Source organism: Anolis sagrei, chromosome 4 (genome assembly GCF_037176765.1).
Source record: "Anolis sagrei isolate rAnoSag1 chromosome 4, rAnoSag1.mat, whole genome shotgun sequence".
In the NCBI taxonomy this organism is placed as follows: domain Eukaryota; kingdom Metazoa; phylum Chordata; class Lepidosauria; order Squamata; family Dactyloidae; genus Anolis; species Anolis sagrei.
Genome location: NC_090024.1, coordinates 88305796 through 88320082, shown reverse-complemented (window position 1 = coordinate 88320082; position 14287 = coordinate 88305796). Strand labels below are relative to the sequence as shown.

The 14287-nt window shown below is 40.0% G+C and overlaps 1 protein-coding gene across 1 annotated transcript in view; it reads left to right on the top strand.

The window, feature by feature from the left end:
- The window catches only part of GMDS (GDP-mannose 4,6-dehydratase), a 335902-nt gene extending 322081 nt beyond the window's left edge, over positions 1 to 13821 (top strand). The window contains exons 10-11 of the mRNA XM_060774739.2: positions 10791 to 10859; positions 13431 to 13821. Coding sequence (XP_060630722.1) covers positions 10791 to 10859; positions 13431 to 13493 — 132 coding nt within the window. The 3' untranslated portion in view covers positions 13494 to 13821. The remainder of the gene's footprint in view (positions 1 to 10790; positions 10860 to 13430) is intronic.
- Positions 13822 to 14287: the final 466 nt, after the last annotated feature.

Sequence of the window (14287 nt, the reverse complement as noted above, 5' to 3'; positions counted from 1 at the left end):
GGTTACAAGTCTTCAAAGTTCCACCACAGAAAATTACTTCAGGAAATGAATCTCTGAAAGTAACTTCCAAAAATGCCCCTTAGGAAACTAGCCAAAAACCCTGAACTAGACTTCCTTAGGAATTGAACAGACCACTAACTGGGTACCGCTCCACAAAACAGTATTCTAGCTATCTCCTCAATAGCTACTCTGAATACTTCACAAAAGACTAACCCAATCTTCTTCTTCAAACCCAAACTCGCTCTGACTAACACCAACTCTTCCTCTCTCTAACAGCTCCAAACCCTAACTGACTCAACTGGGACTTCAAGCCTCAGTTTAAAAGATACTTTTTTTTCTTCTAGACTACTTAGGCTCCGTCCCATCTTTCTAGCCAATCCTAGCCTTCTTATTTTCCTTACAAGACTTGAACTAAAATGGCTTCTCCCTGTCTCCCTTTTCTAAAATGGATGCCATGGCTTCGTCAGGCCCACTCCCTTAGGCTTCATGCAGCCAGCTAAGGTAAGGGATTCATTACATATGGTCGCTAAGCGCCACTCCAGTGAGCAATTTGGCTGCCTTCTGTTGGACTATTTGAAGCTTCCGAGCAATCTTCAAAGGCAACCCCATAGAGAACACATTGTAGTAATCTATATGGGATGTAACAAGAGCGCGGACCACCATGACCAAGTCAGACTTCCCAAGGTATGGGTGCAACTGGTGCACAAGTTTTAGTTGTGCAAAAGCTCCCTGAGCCACGGTCGAGGCCTGGGGTTCGAGGCTCAACGATGAATCTATATCATAAATATCATATAAAATTTCTTGTTCAAAAAATGGGGACTCCCTTCTATCTGTCTGTAGAGTGCAGTGACAGAGGAAATAATGGTGCCCCTTTTATCCTTGGGTTCAAAAATGGTACAGCTGAGAACAACACATGACTAAAGAATTCTTCTGTATTGGGTAATCCCCCACTCAATGCAAGCTTGGTCAATTTAAGTTTTGCACATCTCTAAATATAGACTATAGAGATCAGCATCTCACTTTGATAGTATTAAGTTGGAGCATCATAACTATAGAAGGAAAAGCAGGAAAAGCTCTTTTAGGATGAAGATTGCAGGAGAAGTGTAAGCGCCGTTCCACGAGGACATGCTTAGCTGTAAACAAGCACCTGGAAAGGGTTACTCTTTGTAGTGTCCTACTTGGACTCACGTATTAAAGCTGTCATCAAAGTCGATCTGATTATTTTGCACATGGCTTTCCTGAAAGGATGTTATGATTTTCTAGATGTTTGGTGGCTGGTGATAAATTAGGCTTTTATGATGTCATGTGAAAGGCCATTGCTTGGATTTCCTCTTTTGTTGAGCATGCTGAGGGATACACTTGCTCCAAATACAAAACGATCCTGCCTTCTTTTGCCTTAACCCTTTCATTAGTCACATGGAAATAAATGCAAATAAACCCTTTTAAAATATTCATAAATATTATAAATGAATAGTATTGAGCTTTACAAGTTTTATTAAAACATACTAAGATTTATTTTTGGTTTTTAATAAAATAAATAAATAAACAGCAGGTGTTTTGTGAAAGCAGGACTGTTTATTGGGGGAAGGACCCCAAATCTTTGCCTCTGTTTCCACTTCCCAGATTCACAGAAACGTAAACCACTAATCGCTGTTATGCCGTCCCTATATGATTATAGCAGGGACAGGAAGACTTGTAACTATTAATCAGAAATGTCAGGAGAAAAGATCTTCTAGTCTAGAAATATATTGAAGCAACCAAGCCATATAAATCATAACCTTGTGACTCCCTCTACATGTTTTAAAGTGCCTGTGTCCTTCAAATGGGCCCTACTTTATGTGTCTAAAGCTTCTAGGAAACTGAGTTTTATGAGTACCGTGAGAACACAGTGACATCATTTATCATCTATTGAAAGCAGTAGAATCTGACATTTTTCAGTGATTAAGTGCTGTGCTGGGAAAGACCTTTATATAGTCACAGGATCATAGAGTTGGAATGGAGCAAACAGCAAGACAATCCATCCATCACTCTCATAAGTGCAAAATATATCAAGTAGAGATGCTTCGAGTCCTGACGCTAGGAAGATGTTTAGGGCCCTGAGGTGGCTGCTTCATTCCTGAATTGAAACTTCCGTTCACAAAGTTACTATTCCTTGTAATAATCATCTGAGAAATCTTGGGAGCCTCCAGTGGCACAATTAGCAGGACTGCTGACCAAAAGGTTGGCAGTTCGAATCCGGGGAGGGGGTGAGCTCCCATCTGTCAACTCTAGCTTCTCGTGTGGGGACACACCTCCCACAGGATGGTAAAACATCTGGGCAACATCCTTCCAGGCAGCCAATTCTCTCACACCAGAAATGACTTAAAGTTTCTCAAGTCGCTCCTGACACACACAAAATTCTGAGAAATCAATAATAATGGGTCATCAGCATCATCTCCAAGTTGAAAAGGGCATTTGTTATGTTTGCCATTGTTATGAGTCTTCAAGTCAAATGGTGATGGTGACTCTACTAGGGTTTTCTTGTCAAGATGTATTCAAAGGTGGTTTATCTTTGACTTTCCCTTTGCCTGAGAAAGGGTGACTTGCCTAGTTTTGAGGCTGAGTGGGGATTTGAACCCTGATCTCCCACAGTTATGATCCAACACACAAATGTCTATACGAATGTGGTTTTTTAACCATGTTAAAAAGGAGGTAGGAATGACAAAGGAGGTAGGAATGCAGGCGTGCTATGGGACTGATTAGTGTTATCAGTGAAGGATGAACTCATAAAAATAATGATTGCTAGCAACAATAATAATGCAAACATACTATTTATCAGGAGCTCCTGGTGGCACAGTGGCTTAAAGCGCTGAGCTGCTAAGCTTGTTGACCGAAAGGTTGCAGGTTCGATTTCGGGGAGCGGGGGGAAACTCCTATTGTTAGCCCCAGCTTCTGCCAACCAAGCAGTTTGAAAACATGCAAATGTGAATAGATCAATAGGTACTGCATTCCATGCAGTCATGCCAGCTACATGACCTTGGAGGTGTCTATGGACAATGCCAGCTCTTCGGCTTAGAAATGGAGATGAGCACCACACTCCAGAGTCGGAGACGACTGGACTTAATGTCAGGGGAAAACCTTTATCTTTACCTACTACAGTATTTATCAATAACATATAAATGCCATTTATCAATAATGCATAGATTTTGTTAAACGAGCTACAGGATGTAGAGTTCAATTTCAAATCTATGCCAATTTATAGTTTTTCCTTCAAATTTAGAAACAAACGAGTACTTTTTTATGTACTGAAAACCTGGAATGCAAAGTTGATCACTCTAAAGAGCAATAATGATGATAAGATCACTTCGGTTTGATTTACATGTTAATTTTGGGTGTGAAAAACTCACTACATATGGATGTTCCATTGTCATTTGCATTCGATGAATATGTCCTTTGACTAAATAAACAAACACATGAGGGCGTACTGACAATTTCTGATTGGTGTGGTAAATGCCAGTTGTCATTATGTAACTAAGAGTAACACTTTCCTTCCTGATGTCTTTATGTCCTAATCTAAAGCTTACTTAAATCTGTTTTGCTGACTTTAGCAGTCTATGGAGGATTCTTCCCATTGGAGAATTATCTGGACAGGGAGAAATTTTGGCCAAGAGAAGCAGTTGCAAATTTTTGCCTGTATTTACATTGCTGGCCATGTGATTTGGTTGACATAAGCACAGAGATAAGACCTCCATATGCTGTCCGTAAAGGATAGATATGCTTTATGTCCATGTGTCGATTAACGTGTGCACTCTTTCCATCAAAGCAACTAAACGCCACACACGCTGCCAACTCCCTCTGTTTTGCTCCACTGGCCATTTTATCTCCATTGGCAATGTGCTTGTCAAAGCCTGTGCTGACCGTCTCCCTTTCCCTGGGGTTGATAGGAAGTATTGTTTTAATACTGACAGCATTCTCTTGGCCCCTCTGATAGACAATGCCACCAGTCCCCAACTTCCTGAACAAACCAGACAGTGTGCTGTTTTCTGGTCTCTTATCACACCCTGTCACTAAAGATCTGGATTCAGCTTCCATTTGTGCTGATGCACTGCAGTATGGTGGGAAACCTGGACTGAAGGTTATTCCTTTTCATTATCATCCATCATATGTTTATTACTTCTTCGGATACATGTGCCATAGCTTTTTGGAGACACCAGAGTGAAAATTAAGAGGAAACTTTGGGGAATGTGATCGTTTTGTCCTCTCTGGTCCCTTACTGACTTATCTGTATTGTAAAAACACTTTAATGGGATCTTATCCTAAAATGTGCCGAGTGTCAACAAAATGTGAAAGCAGTGGAGGACTTAGAAGCTCAGCACCTTTCAAAAACAACAACTAATTGAAGTCACTATTATTCTACACACAATCTGCCACAAAAATATTGTACTGATTTATATGCAGGTTTTTTAAAAGTGGAATGCTTATTTGTTTTTATTTGGACCAACTTTTCTTTGCTAGTGAAACTCACTAAATCTCTCTGTTTGACAGAAAGGGTGGCATTTTCCAGTCTTTGGGGCTGTTTATAAAAAGTCTGCTTTTAAAAAGCTGTTGCTCCAAGAGCAGAGATCAGCCAGGTTGAACGACCGTAAAATAAATTTAGACAAAGAACCAAAGTCATAGCCATTCTTTTATTCCCTTTGTATTGTGCTTCTTCCTCAACTTTGTTTTACAAAAGTAAAGGAAAAAAATAAAAAACGAGTTAAATTCAATAATAGTAATAATAATAGTAATAATAATAATAATAATAATAATAATAATAATAAGGTGGTCCCAGGGGTGATCGGCACACTAAGTGCGGTGCCTAAAGACCTTGGCCTGCACTTAAACACTATCGGTGCTGTCAAAATTACCATCTGCCAGCTGCAGATGGCCACCTTACTGGGATCTGGACGCGTTATTCGCCAATACATCACACAGTTCTAGACACTTGGGAAGTGTCCGACCAGGCATGTAGCCGGGGGGGGGGGAGGCTTGAGGGGCTTCAGCCCCCCCCCCCGAAATTCTCATGGTGTTCCACGAGAAGGCCTTACTGGTACATTATTTAAACTGTTATGTTTATTCATATCATGATCTGATCACCATGCTCAATATATCCCATATGCATGGGGGTATTGGGGTAACTATACAAAAGGTTTGCTAGGGTAGACCCCCTTTCACTCAGACTCAGCCCCCCCCCCCCAATCAAACTCAGCTCCCCCTGAATCAAAATCCTGGCTACGGGCCTGTGTCCAATACAACAACCAGCAGAGTGATCTTGTCTGCTGTGGATTCATCTTGTTGTGTTTCTAATCATCATCATCGTCATCGTCATCTTTATATCCCACCACCATCTCTCCAAAGGGACTCGGGATGGCTTACAAGTATACTCAGGCGAGTATAGCAACAACTCCCGTAAACACATGTAGCATAAATGCTGTTTTCAAATTCTTACGGAGGCTTAACATTTTCTGTTTGATCATAGATTTGTTGGTTGAAAGGCATTTGCCTCTATTATTTCATATTTACTGCCAAGTGCCCATGTTTGCTGGGTTGATTGTGTTGAAGCTTTGAAACACTGGCCTGGGAATGTCTGTTTTAGAAATATGTAGTAGTTGACCCAGAAATGCTGCAAATATTCATCTTATTGCTATAGGTTTCCTTTTCTAAAATGTTAGATAGTCAGAGCATCACTATGAGATTTAGCTTCTTTCAGGTAAGAAATGTATGTATAAGAAATGTATGGCTTTCTTGTAGTGTTTTATTTCCAAAGCTTATTTGAAATAAAAAGTAGTCCTTGGTTAAAAAAAAATCATTTACATAGCACCAGATTTCTTGAGACTACTTTGTCTGTTTGCCTATGTGCTCAGTAAAATAGTAATGTGGTGTAATTGCAAGGTCCTCGGCTTGCCTACCTGTTTACAAACCTCCCTCTCTGTGCTTTCCAACCACAGCAGGAAGCTTCGGGATTAAGTTTAAGTTTCACACAACAAGCAAACAAAAGGCATCCCATTTGGGAACTCTATTAGCAACACCCTGGGCATGTGCTATGATGCTTCCAACATGCTTCACTGAAGAGAATTGAATTAGACAGTAATAAATTGCATAGTGAAACCAGATCATTTGCCTAATGAGCGACAATCAAAGCTGTGATGACACCCAGATCCAGAACTCAGGAAATTGGATATTTACATAGAAATGGTTGGCATTTTTTCTCTCAACTTTCCTTGCTTTCTTTTTTAAAATCCCAGACCACGCTCTACAATCGGTTCTTTGATGCAAAAATATGCGCGTTTGCTAAGTTCATAAAAAGCAAAAGACGATGGTAAATAAATGTAATTGTGTAGTATTTGACATTTAAACCAGTAATTACAAAATGGGGAGGGGGGGTGGTTTCTAAAAATGGTTCACTAGATAAACTCACCCTTTCTCCTGTCCTAGAGAGATCATATCGCAGTTAAGTGAATTTAAATCTGTGGGAGATTTGTACAGTAGTGTTAAAACAGCAGCAATTTGGCTGTTGGCTCTCAGCTACTTTGCCAAAAACTTGGGTTTTCCATAGGTAGGATTTCCAAGAAGAGATTGTAATTCACCTTTTAAATTTGCAATGGGTAAGCCTTATTCTCCTTTCATAGAACATAAAGCTATTGGTTAGTTTGTACTGAAAGTTATACTTAGAAGAGAAACACTTGACTGTTTGGTTTTAAAGGTACCATACCAGTGTTTCTCAACCTAGGTGTCGGGACCCTGAGGGGTCACAAGGGGGCATCAGAGGGGTCACCAAAGACCATCAGAAATCTCAGTATTTTCTGTTAGTCGTGGGGGTTCTGTGTGGGAAGTTTGGCCCAATTCTATCATTGGTGGGATTCCGAATACTCTTTGATTGTAGGTGAACTATAAATCCCAGCAACTACAACTCTCAAATGTCAAGATCTATTTTCCTCAAACTCCACCAGTGTTCACATTTGAGTATATTGGGTATTTGTGCCAAGTTTGATCCAGATCCATCATTGTTTGAGTCCACAGTGCTCTCTGGATGTAGGTGAACTACAATTCCAAAAGTCAAGATCAATGCCCACCAAATCCTTCCAATATTTTCTGTTGGTCATGGGAGTTCTGTGTGCCAAGGTTGATTCAATTCCATTGTCGGTAGAGTTCAGAGTGCTCTTTGATTGTAGGTGAACTATAAATCCCAGCAACTACAGCTCCCAAATGACAAAATCAGTTCCCGCCCCCAGCCTCACTAGTATTCAAATTTGGATGTATTGGGTATCTGTACCAAATTAGATCCTGTGAATGAAAATACATCCTGCATATCAGATATTTACATGACGATTCACAACAGTAGCAAAATTACAGTTAGGAAGTCACAACAAAAATAATTTTATGGTTGGGGTCACCACAATATGAGGAACTGTATTTAGGGGTCACGGCATTAGCAAGGTTGAGAACCACTGTACTATACTAATGAATTAGTGAAAGCAAGAAAGCTGCTTGGTCTATTTGTTGAGTTCTTTGCATCTGTCTCCATTTGTACCATAGTGAATTTTACAGAAAGGTATTTGTAGGATTTCCTTCTCTCATGCCTCCCCCACTTGTCCCCAATATCTGGTGTATTTTTACAGCCCATTGGCAACAAAGCAAAAACATTTTGCAGAAAAAATAAACAGCAAACTGGACGGTGCTTTGAACTCCAAATCGTTTTTTGTTGAACTCCAGCAGAAACGGAAGGCTGGTAGGACTGCATTTGGCTCAGTTAGAAGGCTTTTGATTTTGATACCTCTTTCCCTTTCTTTTTTTTTCCAGAGGGGGGGGGACCTAATCCCCACTGTTCATAAATGTTCTGCACTCCTTGTGCCTCGGGAAAGCAAAATGCTGGCTCAAAATGTCTGTCTACGCCTAGGCTGGCATATAGGCTCAAGTTCAGACTAAATTTAGATGCAAAATAGGTCCATATCTTATTTCCTTGAGCCATATAAATAATGCAGCAGAACAGAGATTTTGAGATGCTTTGCATCTCCTTTGTAGAAAGAAAAAGCGGAGAAATAATAATAACAACAACAACAACAACAACAACAACAACGAGACCACAAATTATCCTTTTTAGATTAATGTAACAATTCTGTTTTTCATAGCAGTATATTACCTACAAAAGGAACCCTTCATATTACTGAATTACATCTTTATCATGGGTTTTCAAAGGCTTTCGTGGCCGGAATCACTGGGTTGCTGTGAGTTTTCCAGGGCATATGGCCATGTTCTAGAAGCTTTCTTTCCTGATGTTTTGTCCACATTTATGGCAGGCATCCTCAGAGGTTGTGAGGTCTGTTGGAAACTAGGCAAGTGAGGTTTATATATCTGTGAAATGTCCAGGATGGGAGAAAGAACTCTTGTCTGTTTGATTGAATAACAGAACTCACAACCTCTGAGGATGCCTGCCCTAGATGTGGATGAAACATCAGGAGAGAATGCTTTTGGAACGTGGCCATACAGCCCAAAAAACTTACATCAACCCAGTTCTTATCACAATTTTTCCTTAAATGGCAATAAATACTTTTAAATTAATAATGAGACCAAGTTAGACTCCAAGTTGGGGTATTTTTAGCTATTTTTGTATTTTTTCACAGGCAAGTCCCATCAAAGCATACTATTCAGATCTTCAATAGATTTAGGATTGCCATTTTGAATTAGGTGTTGTACCCCCATATGTAATAAATAAATAGGCTATAGTTTTCACACCATCATGCAACAGCCGTTCTTCCTTTCTGGTATACATTAATAAGATTCACATGTGACATGATGCAGTTTAACAGGTGTGATTTTGTGTCCCTTTCAAAAGCATAACACCTAGCTGCAACCTATGGATGCTTCACTGAACTGGACTATTTATTTATCATGTCAGGAGCAACCAGACATTTGTATTACATTTTTAACAAAACAAACAAACAAGCAAACAAACAGGCAAAACACAAAGTTTGCAAGCTTGGTAGTTGATTAAATGTCCTTTGGCCAGTATCTGGCCACTTGGAGTGCCTCTGGTGTTGCCACAAGGTCCTCTATTGTGCATGTAGCAGGGCTCAGGTTGCATTGCAGCAGGTGGTCAGTAGTTTGCTCTTCTCCACACTCGCATGTCATGAATTCCACTTTGTGGCCCCATTTCTGAAGGTTGGCTCTGCATCTCGTGATGCCAGAGCTCAGTCTGTTCAGTGCCTTCCAAGTCACCCAGTTTTCCGTGTGCCCAGGGGGGAGTCTCTCATTTGATATCAGCCATTGATTGAGGTTCTGGGTTTGAGCCTGCCACTTTTGGACTCTCACTTGCTGGAGTTGTTCCAGCGAGTGACATTCACTGAACTGGGCTGCCTTCCATCAATCCTATAATGGGGATAATGGGTGGCCCAAGACTGCTATGGTGGGAGCATAGCGTACACATTATAAATAGTACATTAATTCATATGAATATTTTTCACAAGTTAAGAGCATATTCTAAATTTCTGTAGTGGAAAAATAAAGATAAATAAAGCAGTAAAAGGGAGTTACTCCAGATGTTTTAATTCTCCAGATGTTTCAATTTAATTATGCTGTCTCAGTTGTGAGCAACCCAATGGGCTTGGAGCTGGCCATCAAATCATGGGCTAGTGTGAGTTTTCCAGGCTGTATGGCCATGTTCCAGACTCATTCTCTCCTGACGTTTCACCCACATCTATGGCAGGCATCCTCAGACATTGTGAGGTATGTTCCTTCCCCCAGGCAGGAAGCAGCCAGATTTTGAAGCAGCAAGGCTGTTCAGTTCTAATCAAAGTGGCCAATTGCAACTCAATCAGACAAGAGTTCTTTCGCCCTGGACATTACACAGATATATAAACCCCACTTGTCTAGTTTCCAACAACCTCTGAGGATGTCTGCCATAGAAGTAGGTGAAAAGTCAGGAGAGAATGCTTCTAGAACATGACCATGCAGCCCAGAAAACTCACAGCAACCCAGTGATTCCGGTTTTTAAAGCCTTCGACAACACAAGATGATTCCTATTCATCAGAATATTTTTTTTAATATTCTGTCTTGAATCTATCGTTAATTAAATCTTTTTCTGATAGGAGTTTCCTTATAACGTCTGCTCATTTTTTAGCAGACCATTGCCCTGAATGAAGAAAGTGACATGCAAAAATTTAGCAGGATTCAATACTGTTGCATTTTGTTTAATCTGTCACATTGCATCGCTTACATTCATTATATTTGCTTTTTGACTTGCCTTTTAAGAGAGGCACGGTAGGATACATTCGTTTCAAATAGCTCGACCAGTAGCATATCTGGGCATAATATAAAACAAGGTAGTCCCAATCTAAGAGTCATTATTTTCGTATCTTGTAACGGCAGATTGCTTTGAGCAATGATTCCGAAGTGCTGCCTCCTGGTGAATTGTAAGCCGCGGTATTTAAATGGGATTGCAAAAGATGGGAAAAGGAGGGAGAGGACGTGGTTCACATTTCAGAAAGGCACTAGCATTTTCCAGAAACTGTAGGTTGGTGGGGGAGTCTATAATGAAATTGGAGAGATGCGCTGTCTATCAACACTTTTGCGGCCACCAGCTTGCCTTTCTCCTGCTGCTTAAACCTGGAAAGCAATCAGGCTCAGGCTTTGCTTTCATTTGGTAAAAGACAAATTATTATTAGCTCTTTGTGTGTATGTGGATGTGACAGAGAGGTTCAAATTCCTCTACAAACAGTCACAAAACAAACAAACAAAAATGCTCTTTTATTTTTGTTTTTTGTTTCTTTCTATAGGATTTTCTACAAGGCGACTGCACAAAAGCAAAGCAAAAACTCAACTGGAAACCCAAAGTCACTTTTGACGTAAGTATTCGCTCTCCCCATATGTGTGATATGACAGCCCATTTGGGAAACATTTTGGAATTTTCTCTTAAGTATATAATCTATTTATAGCAGAAATAAAATAAACATTTCAACATTTAAAGTTTGGAAGGCTTTTTTTAAAAAAAAGTCATAATATGAAAATTCATATATGGTGAAGCAGTAAAAGGGAGTTACTGCAATTCTCCAGACTTTTTAATTTAATTATGCTGTCTCAGTTGTGAGCAACCCAATGGGCTTGGAGCTGGCCACAAAATCATGACTTGGACGTCTGGATTTTCCTAAATATGCTTCTTTGTAATAAAATATAGTGGAGATGTATTTCTCCCCAGCAGAGTTTGGAGGGGCTTCTTAAAATAGTAATTTGTGTCTAGCATGATATTTTCTTGACACTCTTTGCAATTTTAAACAAAAATATACTTTTTACAAAAATTCTATATACATAATAAAAGTGAAAATGTGTGTGTGCGTGTGTGTGTGTGTGTGGCCGGGTGTCCACTTTGACAGACTGCTGCCTCCACAAACAGCTATATCTCCCACTACTCAGGAGACACCAAAGGTCATAGTGAGCACAGTAAAAATGTACAAGAGCCCTGACAATGTCCTCCTCAAACAAAATACTACCCAGCACCCAAGTGATTGCTTTCATGCGGGGACAATTTCATCCTAGATTTTATGTGTTTCCTCCACCACAGGCATCCCAGTGTTTTTTACTCTCTCCATTGGTGTGGAATTTGCATGACCCCGCCCACTGACTCTCCCATAACCCTTTCCTATTATTTTCTATGGCACATAGCAAATGGAAGAATTGAGCAGCAACTGAACATACTAGAGAGGGTTGAGGTGAATTCACCATGATTTATAGGAGTAGTAGATGTATAGCTCACCTGCAATTAAAGAGCACTCTGAACTCCACAACAATGGACCTGGAACTAACTTGGCACACAGAACCCCCATGACCAACAAAAAATACTGGAGGTCTTTGGAGGGATTTATAGGAGTTGTAGTTCACTTACATCCAGAGCACAATATGAACCCAAACAATTATGAATCTGGACCAAACTTGGCATTCATACCCAATATGACCAAATTTGAATACAGGTGGGTTTTGAGAGGAATTGACCTAGACATTTTGGAGTTGTAGGTACTGGGGTTTATAATTCACCTGCAGTCAGTGAGCACTCTGAATGCCATCAAAGATGACATTAGACAAGCTTGGCACACAGAGCCCCCATAACCTGCAAAAAAATACTGGAGGTCTTTGGGAGAAACTCATGTTGATTTGGGTGAATTGTAGTTCACCTACATCTAGAGAGCACTGTGAACCCAAACACCTATGGATCTGAACCAAACTTGGCACACATACCTGTTATACCAAAATTTGATTACTAGAGGGGTTTGGGGGTTCCTTTCTATGAGCTGTACTTCACTCACGACCAGAGAAACTGTGACCTCCACTGATGATGGACCTGGACCAAACCTGGCACACAGAACCTCCATGGCTTTGAGAGGACTAACTCGCCATAGTGGTAGTTGCAGTGGAGGAGTTTGAGAGGACTGACTCACCATAGTGGGAATTGTAGTTTACCCTACAGCCAGAGAGCATGCTGAACCACACCCATGATGCATCTAGAGCAAACTTGCCCAACATAACAAACTTTAGGTACTGATGGAGTTTTTCGGGATTAACTTGGCATGAGTTCACCCACAACCTAATGCATCTTGTACAATTTAAAAAATTGACTTTTTCAAATAACCCAGGCAATGCTGGGTATCCAAGCTAGTATATAATAAAGGCCTATATTCTTACCAGATGTTTAGAAGTGATAAATAAACATTACTTTAAAAATGATGCTACATTATCAAATATCATAAAGGTAGTATGTTTAAGCAATATCATTACTAGTAATACATTAATTCCAAATTATGGCTCCAGTTGTATGTTTCACGTCTAATGCTTAGGTACATCCTAAACATCTTTAGTTGTATAGGATCAATGTCATTAAAAGAAACACAAAATAGACCAGTAATGCTGGTAAAACAGAAGAAGTTTCAAAATTGATTGGAACCATTTATGTAGCACATGCTACAAAACTATTAGCATAGTAAGAAATAAATTCTTATATATTATCTGGAGCCCAAGATTTTGCAGACTGGGACTGCACAGTATCCTCAAAAAAAGAAGGACAAAGGGAAGAGTGCAAGATTTAAAAAACCAACATGCATTGCCTTTTAGCAAAATTAGCTTGGACTGCCTGACATTCAAAATAGTATTTGTTATGGTGATGGTGAAAATATCAGAAAAACCATTTAATGGTAACTTAAAGCTTATAACATAAGACTGTCTCTTAATGGTAACTTAAAGCTTATAACATAAGGCCTACTCAATGATAGGGCTGACACAACATAGGAACTATTTGACTATTCCCTCACAAGTTGATACTGAAGGAAGAGGGGTGATTCTGAAAGAGAAAGAAGTCATATTATAAGGACATAGGGTTTTCTCTAAGCAGAATGGGCCTAACTTGTGTGTGCTTCCCTTCCTCCTGGCAGGAGCTGGTGAAGGAGATGGTGAAAGCAGATGTGGAACTCATGAGGAACAACCCCAACGCATGAATCCGTTCCTTGTTTCTTACCTGCTCGGTTCTGAGGCTCCGGGAATGAGGCCCGATGATGAATCACACTGCTGACATTTGTGGGGGTGGGGATGACAATCACTTCTGGGGGTTTGGGATGATTTGCTGCCATTTTATTTCCCCATGCTTGTGCAATGGATGGATTTTCCTTTCCAAATCTCAACCATGCATCACAGGCTTGAATTCCTCGAGAAAGGGTAGGATGAAGTGGTGGGTCTGTTTTTTTCAACCAATGTGTAGACGAGATGGTGAAGGCTAGCTTACCATTCCAGATCATGTTCTTTTGATATTAAACTCATCTTTCCATAGGTTACGACGTTTGAGTGCATTTTTAACACTGCGTCCACAAGCGGGGGGGGGGGAGTAAACAGGGAGTGTGTGAGTTGCTTTCAATATTTAGGGTAAATGAAAGAAAGATTTGGGAATGGGAAACAGAGATGTTGGATCCTATCTCATTTTGGTTCATGCAACTCATGGCTATGGTCACCAAAAGAATGATATTAAATTCTGAACATGACATTGTATCTCCTGATTAATATTTAATCACTCAGATGGTGATTAGACATATAGTAATTCATAACACAGAATCTAAACACGAGTCACATACTTCAGATGTGTTTTCCATGTATAAAAAGTCAGATAAAAATCACTAGCTGGGGTTCCATGCCTCTTTATGATGCAAGTCATTTTTAGGCTGTAAATCATCACCTTCTCCTGACAAAAATTTATAATATCACAAAGGACTACCACCTCACCCACTTCATAGGAAATCTG